Source organism: Hyla sarda, chromosome 10 (assembly GCF_029499605.1).
Source record: "Hyla sarda isolate aHylSar1 chromosome 10, aHylSar1.hap1, whole genome shotgun sequence".
NCBI lineage: Eukaryota > Metazoa > Chordata > Amphibia > Anura > Hylidae > Hyla > Hyla sarda.
The window spans coordinates 89,683,956-89,700,996 of record NC_079198.1 but is presented as its reverse complement, the minus strand read 5'-3'; the positions used below and the strand labels follow the sequence as shown (position 1 = coordinate 89,700,996).

General features: G+C 43.4%; 1 protein-coding gene across 8 annotated transcripts in view; it reads left to right on the top strand.

Annotated features, from left to right (window-relative positions):
* The window catches only part of NCAM1 (neural cell adhesion molecule 1), a 457,028-nt gene that overhangs the window by 300,004 nt on the left and 139,983 nt on the right, over window positions 1-17,041 (top strand). For all 8 annotated transcript variants that reach the window (XR_008848564.1, XM_056544809.1, XM_056544805.1 and 5 more), the window contains exons 6-8: window positions 1,047-1,164; window positions 8,555-8,718; window positions 10,726-10,868. Coding sequence is in view for 7 of the 8 variants with exons in the window: in XM_056544809.1 (XP_056400784.1) it covers window positions 1,047-1,164; window positions 8,555-8,718; window positions 10,726-10,868 (425 nt within the window). In the remaining variant the exon portion in view is untranslated. The remainder of the gene's footprint in view (window positions 1-1,046; window positions 1,165-8,554; window positions 8,719-10,725; window positions 10,869-17,041) is intronic.

The window sequence follows — 17,041 nt, the reverse complement described above, 5'->3', positions numbered from 1 at the left end:
TTATCCTGCAATCCATGTACTAGTTTAGTAGCTCTTCTTTGAACTCTCTCTAGAGTATCTATATCCTTCTGGAGATACGGCTCCAGTACAGCGCACAATACTCCAAGTGAGGTCTCACCAGTGTTCTGTACAGCGGCATGAGCACTTCTCTCTATTTGCTGCTGACCAACAATGGACTGCACAATCCCATTCATCAGCCAAAGAAAATGTGTTGACTGATGCTACGTTTTGTACATGTGGCAATAATTTGACTATTCTGTTGATTTAGGTGATTTCTTTCAAAAACAGCACCACAACTGTTTGCAGGTAGTGTGTGGGTTTACAACTTGCTTTCACTCACTCCAATAAAACTGAGCTGCAAATCCACACCCAACCTACGACAAATGTAGTGCAGTAAAAAAAAAAAAAAAAAAAATTACTCTGGTTAAAGTACATTTACTTCAGACTATTATCTTACAGTGTTTATTTAGAGGAAGATAAAACCCCTTAAAAGCTAGAAGATGATTTTCCTGATCTTAGGGGGAAAAAAATTCTTCCAATAAGAGAAAATCCTTTTAATCCTGGATCAACAACCCTTCTACAAAATTTAAGAAACTATAGCTTGTAATATTCTTGCACTCAAGAAATGCACCCAAGTACCATTTGAGCCCTTTTGGCAGACAATTCTATAGTCTCAGCTCTTACAGTAAAGACCTTCTTTCCTTTAGACAAAATGGATTCCTCTTTGTTACTTATAGTTCTGGGTATAAATAAATAGATAAAGGGGGATTTTCATACATAGCTTGAATTGCCAGAATGTAATGCTACAAATATTTGGCCCAGAATGGGTTCCCATGTCAGTAACAGCCAGGACAGCTGTGATTAGAAAAAACACGTCTCTGTTGTGCAGCCAGAAGTTGCCTAATGCCTTTTTATTGCCTTTATAGATTTGTAACAATAGTTAAAGCCTCCTCATTGCTGGTAATATTGGTGATATTGAGCTGATTTCTTTAGTTATACTGAGCTCAGAAAAATCATTAACCCCCTTTTTTTTCTCTCCTCTACAGTTCCACCAACTGTGCGGGCCAGACAAATGGTTATCAATGCCACGGCCAGTATGGGAGAGTCAGTGACTGTAAGCTGCGAGGCTGATGGATTTCCTGAGCCTGAAATTAGCTGGACAAAGTGAGTAATGACTGAATGTGATTCACAATGTAATGACATATGCCAGGAAGCTCATACAGAGGTACATCAGCTCATAAAAGTAACTCATCTTACAGCATTCATTGCTGAAGAAGGTCTGTGGCCCAGAATTATAAAACTGTGTCAGAGAAGATATGGAGTGATTTTCCCACAGGAACCAATCACAGCTCAGCTTTCACTTTACCAGAGTTCATTAGCTGAGCTGTGATTGGTTGCTGGGGGAAAATCACTCTATTTTTTCTCTCACATAGTTTGATAAATCTGGGAGAGTACCTGTTTTGAGTTATACAGTTATTAGAATGCATATTTTACCATACCAATAAAACAGCATGCTCGGTCTTTGAACTTTACTAAGACAATATTATTGCTATTCTCAGTACCTGCTAAAGGCTTTTTTAATACTTTTTTCTATGTCTCCATTCATCTGCATTAAAAAATATAGCATCATCGCAAAAATTCTTGAATATAAAGTACAATTGTGTTGTGTCCACAGCTTCTATAAGGAACTATAGGTTTGCACAAATACTGGCAACAAGCAAACCCTGAGTAGTTTGATCAAGTGCAACCTTTTTAGCCTCTAACTTTGGAAATGCCTGGATATGCATAGTAGTTGTTGACACATTAACAAACTTAACTGTTGTCATGTAACAATAGATTCTTGTTAAGATCCTTTTACATGGTCCGATTATCGGGCAAATGAACATTCCTAGAAACTTTTCTTTCCGATAATCATCTCGAGTAAAATGACCAGCGATCAGCTGATTGTTACGCCGAGCGCTCCGGGTCCCTGCTCCTCCCCGGAGCGCTCGCAACATCCTCGCAACTGCAGCGCCCCGGTCAGATCTGCTGACCGGGTGCGCTGCGATTCCTCTCCCAGCCGGGATGCGATTCGCGATGCGGGTGGCGCCCGCTCGCGATGCGCACCCCGGCTCCCGTACCTGACTCGCTCTCCGTCGGTCCTGTCCCGGCGCGCGCGGCCCCGCTCCCTAGGGCGCGCGTGCGCCGGGTCTCTGCGATTTAAAGGGCCACTGCGCCGCTGATTGGCGCAGTTGGTTCAATTAGTGTGTTCACCTGTGCACTCCCTATTTATACCTCACTTCCCCTGCACTCCCTCGCCGGATCTTGTTGCCATTGTGCCAAGGATAGCGTTTCCTTGTGTGTTCCTAGCCTGTGTTCCAGACCTCCTGCCGTTGCCCCTGACTACGATCCTTGCTGCCTGCCCCGACCTTCTGCTACGTCCGACCTTGCTCTTGTCTACTCCCTTGTACCGCGCCTATCTTCAGCAGTCAGAGAGGTTGAGCCGTTGCTAGTGGATACGACCTGGTTACTACCGCCGCTTCAAGACCATCCCGCTTTGCGGCGGGCTCTGGTGAATACCAGTAGTAACTTAGAACCGGTCCACTAGCACGGTCCACGCCAATCCCTCTCTGGCACAGAGGATCCACCTCCTGCCAGCCGCATCGTGACAGTAGATCCGGCCATGGATCCCGCTGAAGTTCCACTGCCAGCTGTCGCCGACCTCACCACGGTGGTTGCCCAGCAGTCGCAACAGATAGCGCAACAAGGCCACCAGCTGTCTCAACTGACCGTGATGCTACAGCAACTACTACCACAGCTTCAGCAATCATCTTCTCCGCCAGCTCCTGCACCTCCTCCGCAGCGAGTGGCCACTCCCGGCCTACGACTATCCTTGCCGGATAAATTTGATGGGGTCTCTAAGTTTTGCCGTGGCTTTCTTTCACAATGTTCCCTGCACTTGGAGATGATGTCGGACCAGTTTCCTACTGAAAGGTCTAAGGTGGCTTTCGTAGTCAGCCTTCTGTCTGGGAAAGCTCTGTCATGGGCCACACCGCTCTGGGACCGCAATGACCCCGTCACTGCCTCTGTACACTCCTTCTTCTCGGAAATTCGAAGTGTCTTTGAGGAACCTGCCCGAGCCTCTTCTGCTGAGACTGCCCTGCTGAACCTGGTCCAGGGTAATTCTTCCGTTGGCGAGTACGCCATCCAATTCCGTACTCTTGCTTCCGAATTATCCTGGAATAATGAGGCCCTCTGCGCGACCTTTAAAAAAGGCCTATCCAGCAACATTAAAGATGTTCTGGCCGCACGAGAAATTCCTGCTAACCTGCATGAACTCATTCATCTAGCCACTCGCATTGACATGCGTTTTTCCGAAAGGCGTCAGGAACTCCGCCAGGATATGGACTTTGTTCGCACGAGGCGTTTTTTCTCCCCGGCTCCTCTCTCCTCTGGTCCTCTGCAATCCGTTCCTGTGCCTCCCGCCGTGGAGGCTATGCAAGTTGACCGGTCTCGCTTGACACCTCAAGAGAGGACACGACGCCGCATGGAGAATCTTTGCCTGTACTGTGCCGGTACCGAACACTTCCTGAAGGATTGTCCTATCTGTCCTCCCCGCCTGGAAAGACGTACGCTGACTCCGCACAAAGGTGAGACAGTTCTTGATGTCAACTCTGCTTCTCCACGCCTTACTGTGCCTGTGCGGATATCTGCCTCTACCTTCTCCTTCTCTACTATGGCCTTCTTGGATTCCGGATCTGCAGGAAATTTTATTTTGGCCTCTCTCATCAACAGGTTCAACATCCCGGTGACCAGTCTCGCCAGACCCCTCTACATCAATTGCGTTAACAATGAAAGATTGGACTGTACCGTGCGTTACCGCACGGAACCCCTCCTAATGTGCATCGGACCTCATCACGAAAAAATTGAGTTTTTGGTCCTCTCCAATTGCACTTCCGAAATTCTCCTTGGACTACCGTGGCTTCAACGCCATTCCCCAACCCTTGATTGGTCCACAGGAGAGATCAAGAGCTGGGGTATTTCTTGTCTCAAGGACTGTCTTAAACCGGTTCCCAGTACTCCCTGCCGTGACCCTGTGGTTCCTCCTGTAACCGGTCTCCCTAAGGCTTATATGGACTTTGCTGACGTATTTTGCAAAAAGCAAGCTGAGACTTTACCTCCTCACAGGCCTTATGACTGTCCTATTGACCTCCTCCCGGGCACTACTCCACCCCGGGGCAGAATTTATCCTCTGTCCACCCCAGAGACTCTTGCTATGTCTGAATACATCCAGGAAAATTTAAAAAAGGGGTTTATCCGCAAATCCTCCTCTCCTGCCGGAGCTGGATTTTTCTTTGTGTCCAAAAAAGATGGCTTCCTACGTCCTTGCATTGACTACCGCGGACTTAATAAAATCACGGTAAAGAACCGCTACCCCCTACCTCTTATCTCAGAACTCTTTGATCGCCTTCAAGGTGCCCACATCTTTACCAAACTGGACTTAAGAGGTGCTTATAATCTCATCCGCATCAGGGAGGGGGACGAATGGAAAACCGCATTTAACACCAGAGATGGTCACTTTGAGTATCTGGTCATGCCCTTTGGCCTGTGCAACGCCCCTGCTGTCTTCCAAGACTTTGTTAATGAAATTTTTCGTGATCTTTTATATTCCTGTGTTGTTGTGTATCTGGACGATATTCTGATTTTTTCTGCCAACTTAGAAGAACACCGCCAGCATGTCCGCATGGTTCTTCAGAGACTTCGAGACAATCAACTTTATGCCAAAATGGAGAAATGTCTGTTTGAATGTCAATCTCTTCCTTTCCTAGGATACTTGGTCTCTGGCCAGGGACTACAAATGGACCCAGATAAACTCTCTGCCGTCTTAGATTGGCCACGCCCCTCCGGACTCCGTTTCATCCAACGTTTTTTGGGGTTCGCCAATTATTACAGACAATTCATTCCACATTTTTCCACTATTGTGGCTCCTATCGTGGCTTTAACCAAGAAGAATGCCAATCCTAAGTCCTGGTCTCCCCAAGCGGAAGACGCATTTAAACGGCTCAAGTCTGCCTTTTCTTCTGCTCCCGTGCTCTCCAGACCTGACCCTTCTAAACCCTTCCTATTGGAGGTTGATGCCTCCTCAGTGGGAGCTGGAGCGGTCCTTCTACAAAAAAACTCTTCCGGGCATGCTGTTACTTGTGGTTTTTTTTCTAGGACCTTCTCTCCGGCGGAGAGGAACTACTCCATCGGGGATCGAGAACTACTGGCCATTAAATTGGCACTTGAGGAATGGAGGCATCTTCTGGAGGGATCAAAATTTCCAGTTATCATTTACACCGATCACAAGAATCTCTCCTATCTCCAGTCTGCCCAACGGCTGAATCCTCGCCAGGCCAGGTGGTCGTTGTTCTTTGCCCGTTTTAATTTTGAAATTCATTTTCGCCCTGCCGACAAGAACATTAGGGCCGATGCTCTCTCTCGTTCCTCGGATGCCTCGGAAGTAGAGGTCTCTCCGCAACACATCATTCCTCCTGACTGTCTGATTTCCACTTCTCCAGCCTCCATCAGGCAAACTCCTCCAGGGAAGACCTTCGTTTCTCCACGCCAACGTCTCGGGATTCTCAAATGGGGTCACTCCTCCCACCTCGCAGGCCATGCGGGCATCAAAAAATCCTTGCAACTCATCTCTCGTTTCTATTGGTGGCCGACTCTGGAGACGGATGTTGTTGATTTTGTGCGGGCCTGTACTGTCTGTGCCCGGGATAAGACTCCTCGCCAGAAGCCTGCTGGTCTCCTTCATCCTCTGCCTGTCCCCGAACAGCCTTGGTCTCTGATTGGTATGGACTTTATTACAGACTTACCCCCATCCCGTGGCAACACTGTTGTTTGGGTGGTCGTTGATCGATTTTCCAAGATGGCACATTTTATTCCTCTTCCTGGTCTTCCTTCAGCGCCTCAGTTGGCAAAACAATTTTTTGTACACATTTTTCGTCTTCACGGTTTGCCCACGCAGATCGTCTCGGATAGAGGCGTCCAATTCGTGTCAAAATTCTGGAGGGCCCTCTGTAAACAACTCAAGATTAAATTAAACTTCTCTTCTGCTTATCATCCTCAATCCAATGGGCAAGTTGAAAGAATTAACCAGGTTCTGGGTGACTATTTACGGCATTTTGTTTCCTCCCGCCAGGATGACTGGGCAGATCTTCTACCATGGGCTGAATTCTCATACAACTTCAGAGTCTCTGAATCTTCTGCTAAATCCCCATTTTTCGTGGTGTACGGCCGTCACCCTCTTCCCCCCCTCCCTACTCCCTTGCCCTCTGGTTTACCCGCTGTGGATGAAGTGACTCGTGATCTTTCCACCATATGGAAAGAGACCCAAAATTCTCTTCTACAGGCTTTATCTCGCATGAAAAGGTTTGCCGATAAGAAAAGAAGAACTCCCATTTTTGCTCCCGGAGACAAGGTATGGCTCTCCGCTAAATATGTCCGCTTTCGTGTCCCCAGTTACAAACTGGGACCACGCTATCTTGGTCCTTTCAAAGTCTTGTGCCAGATTAATCCTGTCTCTTACAAACTCCTTCTTCTTCCTTCTCTTCGTATTCCCAATGCCTTCCATGTCTCTCTCCTTAAACCTCTCATCATCAACCGTTTCTCTCCCAAACTTGTCTCTCCCACTCCTGTTTCCGGCTCTTCTGACATCTTCTCCGTGAAGGAGATACTGGCCTCCAAGACGGTCAGAGGAAAAAAAATTTTTTGGGTTGATTGGGAGGGCTGTGGTCCAGAGGAGAGATCCTGGGAACCTGAGGACAACATCCTAGACAAAAGTCTGGTCCTCAGGTTCTTAGGCTCCAAGAAGAGGGGGAGACCCAAGGGGGGGGTACTGTTACGCCGAGCGCTCCGGGTCCCCGCTCCTCCCCGGAGCGCTCGCAACATCCTCGCAACTGCAGCGCCCCGGTCAGATCTGCTGACCGGGTGCGCTGCGATTCCTCTCCCAGCCGGGATGCGATTCGCGATGCGGGTGGCGCCCGCTCGCGATGCGCACCCCGGCTCCCGTACCTGACTCGCTCTCCGTCGGTCCTGTCCCGGCGCGCGCGGCCCCGCTCCCTAGGGCGCGCGCGCGCGCCGGGTCTCTGCGATTTAAAGGGCCACTGCGCCGCTGATTGGCGCAGTTGGTTCAATTAGTGTGTTCACCTGTGCACTCCCTATTTATACCTCACTTCCCCTGCACTCCCTCGCCGGATCTTGTTGCCATTGTGCCAGTGAAAGCGTTTCCTTGTGTGTTCCTAGCCTGTGTCCCAGACCTCCTGCCGTTGCCCCTGACTACGATCCTTGCTGCCTGCCCCGACCTTCTGCTACGTCCGACCTTGCTCTTGTCTACTCCCTTGTACCGCGCCTATCTTCAGCAGTCAGAGAGGTTGAGCCGTTGCTAGTGGATACGACCTGGTTACTACCGCCGCTGCAAGACCATCCCGCTTTGCGGCGGGCTCTGGTGAATACCAGTAGTAACTTAGAACCGGTCCACTAGCACGGTCCACGCCAATCCCTCTCTGGCACAGAGGATCCACCTCCTGCCAGCCGCATCGTGACACTGATTAACAAGCAAACACATACACTCCTCTTAAAAATAAAGGGAACACTAAGATAACACATCTTGAATCTGAATGAACTAATAGTATGAAATATTTTCGTCTTTACATAGTTGAATGTGCTGACAACAAAATCACACAAAAATTATCAATGAAAATGAAATTAATCAACCCATGGAGGTCTGGATATGGAGTCACACTCAAAATCAAAGTGGAAAACCACACTACAGGCTGATGCAACTTTGATGTAATGTCCTTAAAACAAGTCAAAATGAGGCTCAGTAGTGTGTGTGGCCTCCACATGCCCGTATGACCTCCTCAACGTCTCCTGATGTACTGGCCTGTCTCCTGGTAGCGCCTCCATGCTCTGGACACTACGCTGACAGACACAGCAAACTTTCTTGCCACAGCTTGCATTGATGTGCCATCCTGGATGAGCTGCACTACCTGAGCCACTTGTGTGGGTTGTAGACTCCGTCTCATGCTACCACAAGAGTGAAAGCACCACCAGCATTCAAAAGTGACCAAAACATCAGCCAGGAAGCATGGAAACCGAGAAGTGGTCTGTGGTCACCACCTACAGAACCACCCTTTTTTTTGGGGGGTGTCTTGCTAATTGCCTATTATTTCCACCTGTTATCTGTTCCATTTGCACAACAGCATGTGAAATTGATTGTCAATGAGTGTTGTTTCCTGAGTGAAGTGTGATTGACTTGGAGTTACATTGTGTTGTTTAAGTGTTCTGTTTATTTTTTTGAGCAGTGTATTTGCTGGCTGATTGGATCTTTGGTGCAGCCATTTAAATTATTGCTATTGGTTGCACGTCGCCCTGTATAGACAGGGGGTGTGTGGGCAACAGCAATAAATTCAATTAGCCTCATGATTGATTAAGCCCTGTGTTCAACACGGTAGCTCATCAACCCTTGTAAAAGGGCCTTTAGTTTACATGATTTGCAATAACTTGATTTTTTTTCATGCTGCAGGAGAGGTGAACCTATAGAGGATGGAGATGACAAATACTCCTTTAGTGATGACATGTCAGAGATGACCATTCATGGAATCGAAAAAGATGATGAGGCTGAATATAACTGTATTGCTGAAAATAAAGCTGGTGACAGTGAAGCCACCATTCTTCTCAAGGTCTATGGTGAGGACACATCAGTCTTTTGTATGATTACTGACAATCACAAGCTTTTATTGGCAAATATTTACTTAGGTCTGATTATTAATATGGCTTGTAGGACAAAAAGTCTCTTAGACCAGTTAGATTTTGTTTTGTTGGGTTTGCCGATGGCTGTCTGGCCACGCTGACAGTTACAATTATTTAACAGATTGAGAGCCACAGGTTGGATATTACTGCTATAGAGACTGAAAAGTGCTTTGGACATAGTTTTACACTGAAGAATATTACTACATTACACCAGAGTGCTATCATCTTACACCACCTCTGTAAGTTAAAGGAAAACTGTCAGCAAGTTCACCCACACTAAACCAAATACATTGGGTTATAGTGTGGGTGAACAGGAGTCTAAAACGTTCTCACTTAGTAAACTTTTGTTTAGGCCAAGTTTGCGTTAAAGTGTCCGCCCTCCATCCCGGTTTTGCACACAGCAGGTGGGTCCCCAGCCGACAATCTTACTTTGTGTTCTGGGGGCAGGCGCACAAAGCCCGCCCCCCTTGTTGCATATTCATTTTTTGCTTCTCCACGTTCTAATGACGTGGAGTTATCCACCCCCCTAAGCGCCACGATCAATCTTCCGACTGCATGTGCTGTTTTTCGGCGCAGAGCGGTTCTGAGGACGCACAGCTCTCATGTTATCAGGATGGAGAGCTGGGTTAACTCCTTAAGGACACAGGGCTCCCTTTCTATAACGCAGGGCCTCTAACAATGGCCAGGTCCCATGGCTATTAGCGCACGGCACTGATCCTGGTGCTGCGCGCTTTAAACCCTTTAGACGTGGCATTCAAAGTTGATCGCCACATCTAAAGTGAAACTAAACTGCTGCCGGTCATCTCGGGGCTGTTCCGGATCGTCTTGGCGAAATCGCGGCATCCCAAACAGCTTTACGACACGAGGAAGGTCCCCTTACCTGCCTCCTTGTGTCCGATCGCTGAATGACTGCTCAGTGCCTAAGATCCCTATAACACTGCAAAAAGAAAGTGAAAAAAAAAAAGTTATTTAAGATCATTTAACCCCTTCCCTAATAAAAGTTTTAATCACCCAGCTTTTCCCATTTAACCCCTTAAGTACCAGGCCATTTTACACCTTAAGGACCAGAGCATTTTTTGCAATTCTGACCACTGTCACTTTAAAATTTCACTGAAAATTCACAGATATACAGATGTATGCGGAGCCAATGGACAAAAATTCACAGAAACTTAGCATTTAATTCACTAAATTCACTAAAACTTAGCATTTAATAATAACAGCATAAAATAGTAGTACTCAAGAAAATATTAATCAACACCAAAAATACACAATGGGTGTAATGCCAGGGCCATTAGCCAATGGCCTCAGTCAATTAGCGCGTTTCCTATAATCACAATAAGTGTCACCAGATAAGACACCAATAATGCAGTAATCAATCCCGACGCGTTTCCCCCCCCCCCCTCCTATATGGATATTTAGGAGCAATGCGGGGTTCATCAGGGGAATGGATAGGAAACCAAAGAAACACTTGATACTCTGGCAATAAGTCTGTAAGTGCCAGCTATATAAATGATAAACCGGTCCGATAGGGACCACTCACTCAGACCCACGGAAAGTAGTCCTCCTAGCCGAGACCTGAGATGGAGGTCCCAATTAGCGACAGCCTGTTACTGTCTGGAGGGAATCACACGTATTCACCGACCAGGAGGGATCTGCATCTGGTCACTGGCTATCAGTCAGAATTTAGCCCAGAAGGTGATATCCAAACTTATGAAATGCTTATAATTGTACCTCAGTCAACCATAGAAACATTTGACTGAACAATCTAAAAACACGGAAGCAGTATTGTGTCAGTCTTAAAAACTTTGGCAATCCATGACTGTTGTGCAGGTGCTGAGCAGTTTTAGTCATGTTCTCATCTCTATCCTGCCTATGTTTAAAATGTAACACTGTATATTTAGAGTCTAAATCTTTCTTTTTAAATATATTCTCTGTCATTTTTAGCAAAACCTAAGATTACCTATGTTGAAAATAAGACTGCTGTGGAGCTGGATAATGAGATCACCCTGACCTGCGAGGCATCAGGAGATCCTTTGCCCAGCATCACTTGGAGAACAGCCACACGCAACATAAGCGAAGAGGACAAGGTATGTTATCTTAATTATTTCTCATGGGGCGCTGATTTGTGATGTCACTGGACTTCTGGCTTATGATGTCACTGGATGACAACTGGTATGCAAGATGAAATAATTCTGAGACAAATGAGCAAGTGCTAGGATATTATTACTACAGCCTCTGGAATTATTGGATGTTAATATTATTTATTTTAATTTATTGGTTTTACTCACTATTATTTAGCTGTCAATCATGATGTGTGGGCAGGAAAAGCAGGACTCACAGGGTCTCTCTATAAATCCTGGCAGTATTATTACATAAAAATACTGTATTCAGTCATAGAAAGCTATATGACTCCTAGCTCAACCACAACTCCTCTATCAGATAGGGCCATAGTCTCATGGAAAAAAACATATCCCCTATCCACCACACCCCCTTCTTTCGGCTATTTTCGGCTTCGGGCGTGGGTCGTGACACGAGGCTCCATGGGAAAGTCGGGGCTGCATACAGGAGATTGCCTGGGCCTTAGTGCTCTGATTTCCCGCAATCTAAAACGTATCCACAGGTTTTTTCCATGAGATTTCAGTGGAATTTTTTATCTTTCTTCTGTGCCCGGGCTGCAAAAAGTAAAATAACAGACTTTAACTTACCTACCGCCACTCCGGTGCGCCAATATCGCTCTTCTGTCTTTTTGGCTCGGTCTTCTCTGCTTCCTGGGGCAGATGCGTCACACTGCCTTTAGCTTACTGCTGGCCACAGTGATGTCTCGCCTCGGCTAGTGATACATTGAGTGCAGTGCCCTGTAACAGCCCGGGCAGCAGGGAGAAGGCGGAGCACAGGCTTCTTACACGACATTTCGCTCAGCGTATCACTGGCCGAGGCGGAACATCACTGCGATAAGCTGAGCGCAGTGTGACTCCTCAGGGCCCAGGATGCAGAAAAAGACAGGGCCGAGAAGACAGAAGCGTGATATTGGCACACCGGGGAGTGGCGGAAGGTGAGTTAAAATTTGTAATTTTACTTTTTGCAGCCCGGGCACAGAGGAAAAATAAAAAATTCCACTGGAGTGCTTCCTCAAGATAATATAGACACATTTAAAAGCATTTCATTGTACTTATTTTAGTATATTAAAACATGTTTCCATTTTGTCTTTTATAAAGAATTAGCTCAGTTTCTCTTCTACAGTTTGCATGTTTTCACATATATCACAAACTGCTGTAGTCTGATCAACTTGGTGCCCAGCTTCTTTGTCTCCTCTTCTAAATGATTTTCTATGCTGATATATGACAAGATCAAAGATTAACAAAAAATTTGGCAGGCTGTACTTTAAACACAACATAGCTGCCTGCAATGTATAGAAAACATCCAGTCTGCAGAGGTGAAATGAAGCAAAATATTTAATAAAGGCTTATGGGGAAAATGTTTTACACCAAAATATGTACACATTAAAAATGCATTTAAATATATTCATAGCCTTTAGTAAAACAGTTGTAATAGATAAGACACAAAGACCAATATAATTCGACAATTATGTACACAGAAGTCTGGGCAAGAACTAGAGCACCTCTCATGGCACTGGTTTGCATCCCTGAACTGTTTTCTGACACCAAAAACCCTAAAACCCCTTAGCAATAAACTGGTTCTAGCAAAATGACTTAAAGGAGATCATGACACTACACTTCCCCACTCCTGTTCACTGCTTTCAGAAACAAAATAATAAAATTCAGCGGTTGTTTGATACCACCTCTTGGTCCTTCATTTTCCTTACTGCAAGCGTATGGTCTTCCTTTATGGCACAAAAAGCAGTGCTTATTATTTCACTTTATGCATAATAGGGTCTAAAATATAACACATCTGATACCTTCCTGAGGTTTAGCTTATGTAATGAGAACCAATGACAATAAGGCAGCGTGCAGTGACATCATATCTGGGTCTGTCCAATGACATTAAATCAGTGTGCAGTGACATCATCACTGGGTCTTAGGAGGGGAAAGCTGGTGTCTGAACGCTGGACTGAGAATGGAGCGATATGAGCTTGGTGTGCTTCAATGGCCGCCATTTGTTTGCGCAAACAAATGTAAGTATACACTGAAAGCACCACAGCAGTTGTGTACGGATGGATTGTCACTGTGACGAAGGCAAAAATAATCAGTAGTTTTGACATTGCTTCAAGTAGATATTTATCTGCCCTGTACTTCCCTTTTAATCTTAATATATAGCGTCCCTATAGTTGTCATATAGATGACTTGCCGTTTATCACTGCACCAAGAAAATGGAGTGGAGATTCATATCTAGTTTATCAGCTACTTGTATGAAATGGGTTATTCTTTTAACCTCTAATAAAGTGGCATGGCACTTGTTTTACAGTAGTTTGCCTTAAAGGGAAACTCTACTTGTTGAGACTACAATCACCTAGGAGGAGTTGTTTACATTTAAACGCACAGATATGGATAAATCTGTCATCCTGGAATGTATCTTATATACATAAGGAATCTTGTGAATTTGAGTGTCATGAATTTCAATTTTATTGTAGATGTCCCCTTTATATTTTACCATACATCACACTGTACAAGCACCATTAGAGTCATAAATCAGTAAGATGTACGATTCCTCAGATTCCATGCAAATCTGCAAAACTGCTGACTATTTTTGAAACTCTCACCTCTCCTGTCTGGCGTTGTTTTCCTGACAACATGTCAGGTGCAATTGTGGGGCAGAACGCTGTTCCTACAAGATATATACAGTGCTTGTTGCTCTGTGTTCTGCTTAAGTTACTGTCTTTGGTCTTCCACTTTATAGTCCCTTGTGTTTTTGCTCACACCTATTTTATAAAATAGTAGGACACCTTTTCTTTTATTTCCTATCTGTACATATTTCTGAGCTGTAATTATATATACCGTATATATATATATATATATATATATATATATATATATATATATCATGGCTATTGCTCTTTGTACTTACTATGAGGGAAATGCGTTCCTGTGTTGGTAGTTAACATCGGGCAGATGTGAGGGCTGTTGCAGGCAACATAAGTCTATTTCCATGAATATACTTGGGGTAGGCCACAGGACTGGAATTTCTAAGGCATCATTCTTTCCAGCATAATAGCAGATCAAAATTAGAAATTTTAAAAGTCCCAGCTTGGGTCCTGTTATATGCATTAAATATCTGATGAAAAACGGTACTGCAGTTTTTAGGTCTAACTTTAATGTCTAATAAGATCTCAGGAAAAGTTCTAAGACAAAAACTGCAGAACTTCTCTTTGTAAGGGCATGATAAGTGCCCTATTGGAGAATTATGAAGGAGGGAATCAGAAATAATCAGCTAAGTCATAGGTTTGTTTAAAGAGTGGCTTTTGCTGTAAGGATCATTTGGGAGAGATTTACCAAAACTGGTGCAAAGCGAAATGAAGTAGTTAGAATCTGAAACTATTCAACTTTTCCTTTGTACAACCTTGATTTGCTTTACCACAAAACCCCTCCAATCTCTGGAATTCTAGAATGAAATGTTGTATGTTTTATAGCTTCCACCTTGTATTTGTAACACCATAGGGAGTATAGCTGGTAAGAGTACATTCTGTTGTAGTCTTTATTATTATCTAGACATCCCTGTGATGTTATAGATCCATTTATCTGCAGGGGAAAGTGGCAGCCATTCAAATATATGGACACACCAGCTGCATCAGGGCAGATACTGCTCTTACAATGAGTCTCTCCACACTGGAATGCCGGTCTGTTACATCAATTTACCCTAATATACATATTAGAGAGGGTTATCTTTAGACAACCCCTTTAAACAACTCTATACAGTATAAATTACCCAGAGCATACTATGTGCAATGTTATACTATGGTTGTATTGTTCATACAGTATGGTACTGAGGGCTATGTTCTTGTTTTCAGACTGATATTTAGCTATGATACAAGATGATCAACTCATTTTTTAGTAAGCAAGCTGTGTATAGGAGATAATTAATAAAATAATAGTAAAAACATTAAAGCAAAAGTAAGGATAGTAAGGCTGTTATTTTGAAGGTCAGCTTTCCAGCTACCAAATTTCAAAAGATATAATGGATCTTATAAATCTTTTTTATTATTTCAAAAAACGCTCCCTGTCTGTCTCCAGGTTGGGTGTGTAATTACAACTTGGCTCCGTTCACTTCAGTGGAACTGAGCTGCAGAACCACACCCAACCTGGAGACAGAAAGGGAGCAGTTTGTGAAAGTAAAAAGCTCTGTTTTTTTGATTCCTGGATAACCCCTTTAAGGTTAATCTAGGCCTATATTATATCTATGAAATTTTACCAAAATGCTATATTAAATAAAGAAGGAAGAAATGTTCAGACTTATGGGAATTTAGAAGCATACTCATTTTATGTGTTTATATTTGTGTAACTTTATGGCACCAAAACAAAAGAAAATATCTTAGATGGCTTATCACATTGATGACACCAATAAGGAAAAATGTTATTTGGCTGTTTGTATTGTCTTCAACCGTGAATTAAAAAATTATTGGTGTTGGAGGTTTTTTTTATATATACTTTGCCCATTATATGAGGGTAGATGTTTCCCGAATATAGACATACCAATGTATTACCTTGAGACAAGCACAATTTTATATTCTATTTTAACATCAAATTTTTATTATGTTGGGTCTAGTTCTGGCTTCTCTGTTTCAGTGCAGTATCTGTGTTTGGTTGTCCTGTTGCGTACTGTGTTTTCTGAGTGGCTGTCCCATCAAACATGTCAACTTGTAACTGCACGTGTTTAATAATTGTTAATCACTTTGAGGTACCATTTAGCTGAACTCTTCAAAAAGAAGATGGCCCTGGAGACTAAGAAGACCTAATTCAATAATCCGATAATCCATGCCATTTTCTCAGCTCTCTTTGGGAGATTAAACCAGAGGTTTGCAAAGAATGATGTCTGTCAGATGACTGCTCCAAATTCTCTACAGTACATGCATTGTTTCAACCAAATTGATAATTTGATGCGTTCAATTTAGTAATAAATTATTGCTTTGGCCAACCAATCAAATTGTCATCATCTCAAATTAAGTTGGCCATGTTTAAAATTTTAACAGGTGGACAAAAGGAAAAAATATTTAATTCACTAACAATACTTCTGTAAAATAATGTTGCCAGAATGATCCCAGTAAGATTATTTAGCCTGCACCTAGTATTAAAGATCATGTATGGCTAGCTTGAATGACTATAATAGCCATTATGGGTTGAAATATATATAGAACAATGGCAATAATGTTCACCAGGCAATTGTTCATTCAACAATTGTTTAACCAACTATTTCTAGATAATTACTAAGATTGTCGGGTTTTTACTAGTGGGAAAAGTTGTTTCAGACATGCAGGATTCCTCTCTATTTACTATTGGGAAAAGTTGGGAACATTTTCTGACCAGCTTTTTCTAGGTCGATATTTCCAGCCATTTACCCACAGGATTTTCTGTGAATTCCATAGTAAATCAGTCGGGTTGTGAAACCACGCCCCTATGGCCGACCACGCCCCTTTTTCGGGTTTGTCAGATTTTTCAGGCGCACACTGGCGCAGACATGTCTCAGGCAAAATAAACAGACAAAAACTGGTCGGTTTCAGCTTAGTAAATGAGGCCCAATGTGTACTATCTTTATACATCATCATAATAAAACAAGGACTATGCAATAAGATAAACAGAACTTTGGCTGAACAATGACAATTTATTTTTTTTATTTTATTTTTTTTAAAGTAGATTTGGAAGTTTGACATTAAGATTCATCAACAATATGTATAGGATATTGTTCAGTGTTCTTACCAAGCACAATCCATTATAGTATTATGACAACATACCATATTAGTCATAGACAGAGTCATTCTTCCAAGCATTCAGTTTGAATCCAATGAGAGCTATCATTGCACATTTTATTGCTTATGACTATTGCCATTGGATACCTGAGAAAATACTTCAGTTCAAAGTCAATAGCTGTTTAGGTATCTTGTTCCACAGATTAAGTAAAAGATCATAACTACAGTTTTGTAAAATTGCTACATGATTAGTCTAATTTAGGCAAAAAAATAAATAAATAATGAAGAAACTTTACCAAGATGTATTATGTATTTGGTTCTACTGGTTATATATTTTTCTTTTTGTTTTTATTGATTTTTATTTTAAAGTGTAAAATTCAAATTAACCTTCATTAATATAATATT